Below are 5279 nucleotides of genomic sequence, written 5' to 3' on the forward strand. Positions count from 1 at the left end.
AGCATTAACCAAAAACAAAAGGATCAGCTAAAACCTGGAAGGCTTTCTTCCTGAAGTTCAAGATTCTCTTCCCCAGCTGCAATAAAGGAGGGAAGGTGATTTCTGAAACACAAATATTATCTCCTTTCTCTTGCTAAAGTCGATCAAATTAGCATGCTGCATTGGCCCTGACAAAAGCTGTTCATATTAATTATGAAATTGTTACAGAAATCAGCGATACAATAGGTTAGTTGACTACACACAGGCTATAGTCCAGCAGAGTTATGGATGCAAGTTGCATTGTCATTAATGAAGCAATCCTAAACATATATATTACAAGATGTGTATTCAGGATTGTTCTCAGAATTCAACATTGAAAACACTTCAAAATACAGTCTTTTGAAGAACTGATCGATAAAATATATTTTTCAAAATATAACCTGAAGTTTCTTTCCATAGTCACTAAAAATAAGACCCCAGATAAAATATTATTTTATTGTGGTATGATTTTAACAACTGATGAGTGTAATCTGTTGTAGTATTTACAGATTCTCCTATGATTGTGTATTTCAAATAAAGTACGGGAATTAACATTTTTAAATGAGTAACAAGGAGCTGGCTCCACAATTAGATTAGAGGAATTAGGAGAATTCAGACAATTACCTTAATCTTGTCCATTCTAGATCAGAATTTGTAATACCTTTGAACAGACTTGTCATAGCAAAGCACTGCCAAAGAAAAACAGCAGGCTATTTGTAAGGCAGGTTTTAATACAAAATAACATTTATTTCTAGGGCTTCTATGAAATGAAAACATTAAAAGACAGAAGTGTATGAAACAGCAAGGAATTTGCCACGCTGGAACCAAACAGCATTTTGTGGTTACCCTTGTGGATAACTGATTAAAACGGTGTTGATCACAGGATCTGAATCAAGTCCAAAGAACAATTACAAATATATCTACTTTCCAACCTTATTTACAAATTGTGTTTTCCCCCAAATGGGTGAATAAAAAGAAGCATTAAAATTCTTTACAATATATTTAATCTCTATACCTCATGTGTTTTCAACTGAAAACTGCCTAGCCTTTTAGTTTACAGTTAATACTAAATTCACCTACAAATTACATTAATAACTTAGATTTCCATTTTATAACATTAGACTATACACTTGCTGGTTTACATACATATTCATGGTTGATATATATATATATATATATATGTATATGTATATATGTATATATCACAAAACACCAGGAGGAATATCAATGCTTATAGTCATAAGCAAAAGATACAAATGGTTGATAATTTTAACAATAAAAACGTGTGTGCCTTCTTAAAAAATTCAATACACCTAGAAGTTTGTCAAGTCCCACACATCTGACCACATTTCAAAAAGAACAGAGTGAAATGAAATCCTGACAACCCAGAAATCATCGGGAACTCACTGGGGAGGAGGCAGGGATTACTGTCATTGCAACTCACAAACAGCAACAGAAATCTGCACAACTGGAATTTGTATATATTTTGTCACTTTTGTGCTCTTTTGTTTTGACCCGCGGTCAGTCAGTCAGTCAGTCAGTCAGTCACTAAAAACCTATCTAGGCTGCGATCCAATGCACGCCCACCGAAAGAGTCCCATTGAGCTCAAGGGGACTTCCTTCCGAGTAGGAGTACGCCGAACGCAGGGCAAAGGCATCCTTTCACTGGCCGCACCCGGAACCAGAGCTGTCCAGCCCAGCCTCGCCCCTGCCGCCGCCCCTCCGCCTGCAAAGACCTGCGCGGACTCGCTGGCGAGGAAGCGAGCGAGCGCTCCGCGTCCGGGCTGCGCCGATCTCGAGCGGCCGCTGCGGGAGGCGCCACCGCGGGGGGCAGCGCGGCCTCGCCGGCAGATGCCCGGCCCTTGCACGCGCACGCGCTCGCACGCGCGCCTCGCCAAGCCGCGGCATCTGCGCGCCCGCCCGCCCGCCCGCCCGCCCTCCTACTGCTTCTCCGGCGCGTTGTTGACCAGCGGCCCGTACAGCCCGTTCGGGTAGCTCTGCTCCTTGTGCGCGCTGGCGGCGGCGGCGGCGGCGGCGGCGGCCGCGGCGGCGGAGCGGTCGCGCATGAGGTCGCTGAACGCGTACTCCACGGGCGGGCGGAAGCCCAGCGTGGGCATGAGGCCGGCCGTGGAGTAGGGCGTCATGAAGGCCAGCCCGCGGCTGTGCGCCGCCGCCGCCGAGTACGCCAGCCGCAGCGGGCTCAGGCCCAGCGGCGTGCCCAGCGGGTAGGCGCTGGCCTCGGCCGCCGCCGCCGCCGCCGCCGCGCCGAAGTGGGTGGCGTTGGGCTGCAGCGGCGAGAAGGCCGAGCGGCTGCCCAGCGCGCCGATGGCGGGAGTCATCGCGCCGGCCAGCAGGGGGCGGTGGTGCGCGGCGGCGGCGGCGCCGGCCGGCGAGGGCTGCAGGGCGCCCAGCGCCCCCGACGAGTCCCCGGCTGCCCGCGGCCAGCTCTCGTCGCCCGCCTTCTCGGGCCCGGCCGCGCTCAGCCCCGCGGCGGCGGCGGCCAGCCCCTGGCCCGGGCTGCCCGCCCCTCGGTGGTGGTGGTGGTGGTGGTTGTTGAGGATCTGCTCGATGGCCTGCACCACGTCCCCGCCGCAGCCGGCCAGCACCAGCTCCAGCACGCTGCGCTTGTGCGCGGGGAACACGCGCGTCAGGATGTCCAGCGGCGTCCGCTGCTGCCGGCCTGCGCCCGCCGCCGCGGCCGCCGCCGCCGCGGCCAGGCCGGGCGAAGGGGCCCCCGCCTCTTCCCGCTCCGCCTCGGAGCACCCGGAGTCGGAGCCCAGTGGGCTGATGGAGCCGGGGCTCTCTTCCTCGGCTGCGCCACCGCCGTCCTTGGCACCCTTGGAAACGGGGGAACTGACGGAGGACTCGCCGTCGCCGTTCTCCGAGCCTGAGCCGCCGCCGTGGCGAGAGGGCTCCGGGGAGGAGATGCCTGGTGCGCCGTCCGCGCCGTCCGGAGACAAGGGCTTGGCTTGCTGAGGGGTCACGGCCCGGTTGGTCAGGAGGGTCTTGGGGAACAGCTCGAATTTCTGCAGCTTGACCTCTGAAGGGGAAGAGACAGAAACGGGGAGCCGTGTGAACCTCGCGTCTGGGCCAGACCCAGACGGGGCGACCTGACAGTCCCCAAGCTCGCAGTAGTCAGGTGGTCCCTGCAGCCCAGCACCGCCTCTGCCTAAATCGGGCGGTACAGCACGAGGGGCCGGTGCACATCATATTTAAGCTAAGTGTGCCAGTAGTCCGGCTTCACCTCTCCTCGCTCCACCACTTCCCTTCCTTTTCTGGCTTGAGGATCTGCTCTGCCACTATAAACCCTCCTCACTTCGTCCATCCAAGAGGCCTCCTCCCGGCGGTTCATGTAGCACCTCGGTAACCCGTATCTGCAGTCCGTTTGGCAAACGCGGCCACTTCGCCCAGCACGTCTAGACAGGGCTCGACGGCTGCGGTCGGCAGAGGGCGCCATCCTCACTTCTCGAAGCCAGGCGAGGGAGGAAGGCGCCCTCCGACAAGCCCAAGGGGCACTCCAGTGAGACGATGGGGCTGACGCCGGCTGTAGCTCAACACCCTGCCTCAAAGCGGTCCCAACGCGGCAATCCTAAAAGTCCTTACCTGGAAGTAAATTCAGTGGACGCCTGTTTACTTCTGCATAAGCAGGGGCTTGAAGAAATAAAATGGATGCATCATAGAGGCAGTAAACCCTGTTTCTAGATGGGTCTAAAAGAGAGAGATTGTGGAGGCACAGCTGGAGAGGCAGGGAATATGTATGGAGGCGAGTTTAAAAAGAGTGGAGCGTTTCGGAGTTAACGAAAAGAGTACGTACAAAAGGCAAGAGATACAGCTGGTTGGTGCCTCTATGTTAATCCTATAGCCTTGGAAAAAGACCCTGTGATTCCAACCGACCTTATTTAAGGCTGTAGGCAACCGGCTAAACAGCCCATAAACTCTTCAGGTGAAATCATGACCCACTGAAATCACTAGAACTTCCTTCCAACGAGTGGGGATCAGCTACGGCTAGAACAGGGATGAGTGGTGGAGACAGAGGCCCAGATGCTGTGAGAATGGAGTCAATGAATGCAAGAGGCTGTTAGTGCTGGAAATGGACAGGAAAACTGATTTGGCAAGAAACTGTGCTGAAGTGGACAGAGAAGGTGTAGGCAGTAGAAGGAAAGGCGAAAGCAAGGACGAAAGATAATGCGGATGGATCGCTTGTGACTGACTGAGAAGCGATGTGGACTGTCTCCGGAGCAGGATCTAACCCTTTGCACTCTCTTCTGGCGCTCAACTGGAAGCAAGCATCATTCTGCAAACTATCCTGAAGATGGTGGCCACACCTCAGAGAAAGTTAAAGCACTTCTAAGTCCCGTTGGAGCCAGTTAGGTGCAGCACGTTTAGTTCGAAGCAAGTTCCGTAGAGTTTCACAAAACTTACTCCTTCGTAAGCCTGACTGGGGCCTCAACCAACATCATCCCACGGCCGCGCGGAAGCGAGACGTGTGTGCGCGCGCGCGCGCTGCCCCGCGCTTAGGATGGGGCTGCGCTGCTGCCTCACCTGAGCCCCCCGCGCCTCCGTCCGCGCTGCACACCGAGCCGAAGACTTCGTAGGCGGGCCGCGGCGGGATGATGCCGTTGGCCGCGGCCAGGGCCAGCCCCTCGGCGGTGCCATAGAGCAGCTGCAGCTCGCGGGCCTCGTTCTCCTCCTGCGCCTGCTGCCGGCGCAGCGCCACCTGGGCCGCCATGACGCGCTGGCGCTCGGCGATCAGCGTGCACTTGGCGCACAGGCAGTCCTTCCAGCGGCAGTAGCGCTTGTGGCCCTTCAGCGCCGACACCACGCCGTGGTTGCGGCAGCGGGCGCACTTGGGCGTGCGCGGGTACTTCTCGGCCGCCCGCAGGAGCAAAGGCGGCGCTCGCAGGAGGCTCCCGGCCACGCTCACCGGCAGGCTGGCGGCCGCCGCCGCCGCCGCCGCCGCCACTGAACTGGGGGGCACCGCAGGGGGCGCCGACGGCACGTTGGACATCTCAGAGCGCAGCTCCATCCCAAGAGGGAAGGGGAGCCGTGGCGCCCAAGCGGGAAGGAGGCCAGCTGCCTTATCCCCCCCTCGCCCCCCACCCCGTTCACTCGGCCGCAAACGCTCCCCCAAAATCGGGACTAACCACTTGGCCACACTCCGTTAACGGCCCACAGCCTGAGTGTTGTGTAAACACCCGGGGCCTCTCAGCAATCTCCCGCCTACTTGATAAACCTCCAGAGATCTTCAACAACTTCCTCAA

The 5279-nt window shown here is 56.1% G+C and overlaps 1 protein-coding gene across 1 annotated transcript; it reads right to left on the minus strand.

Moving 5' to 3' along the window:
• Positions 1-1958: 1958 nt before the first annotated feature.
• Positions 1959-5044, minus strand: DMRTA2 (DMRT like family A2). The gene is made up of 2 exons (XM_044430353.1): positions 4513-5044; positions 1959-3058 (listed from the first exon to the last, which is right to left on the minus strand). The coding sequence occupies exons 1-2, from the start codon at positions 5042-5044 to the stop codon at positions 1959-1961; spliced, it is 1632 nt and encodes a 543-aa protein (XP_044286288.1).
• Between the last annotated feature and the right edge of the window lie 235 nt (positions 5045-5279).

Source organism: Varanus komodoensis, unplaced genomic scaffold, assembly GCF_004798865.1.
Source record: "Varanus komodoensis strain SLA01 unplaced genomic scaffold, ASM479886v1 scaffold20_1, whole genome shotgun sequence".
Classification (NCBI taxonomy): Eukaryota; Metazoa; Chordata; class Lepidosauria; order Squamata; family Varanidae; genus Varanus; species Varanus komodoensis.

Excerpts from the sequence above, each read along its gene's own strand:
- DMRTA2 (XM_044430353.1), bottom strand. The coding sequence starts at position 5,044 with ATGGAGCTGCGCTCTGAGATGTCCAACGTGCCGTCGGCGCCCCCTGCG. Across the intron at positions 3,059-4,512 it reads GCGCGGGGCAGCGCGCGCGC|AGGTCAAGCTGCAGAAATTC; the intron begins GCGCACACACGT and ends CTTCCCCTTCAG.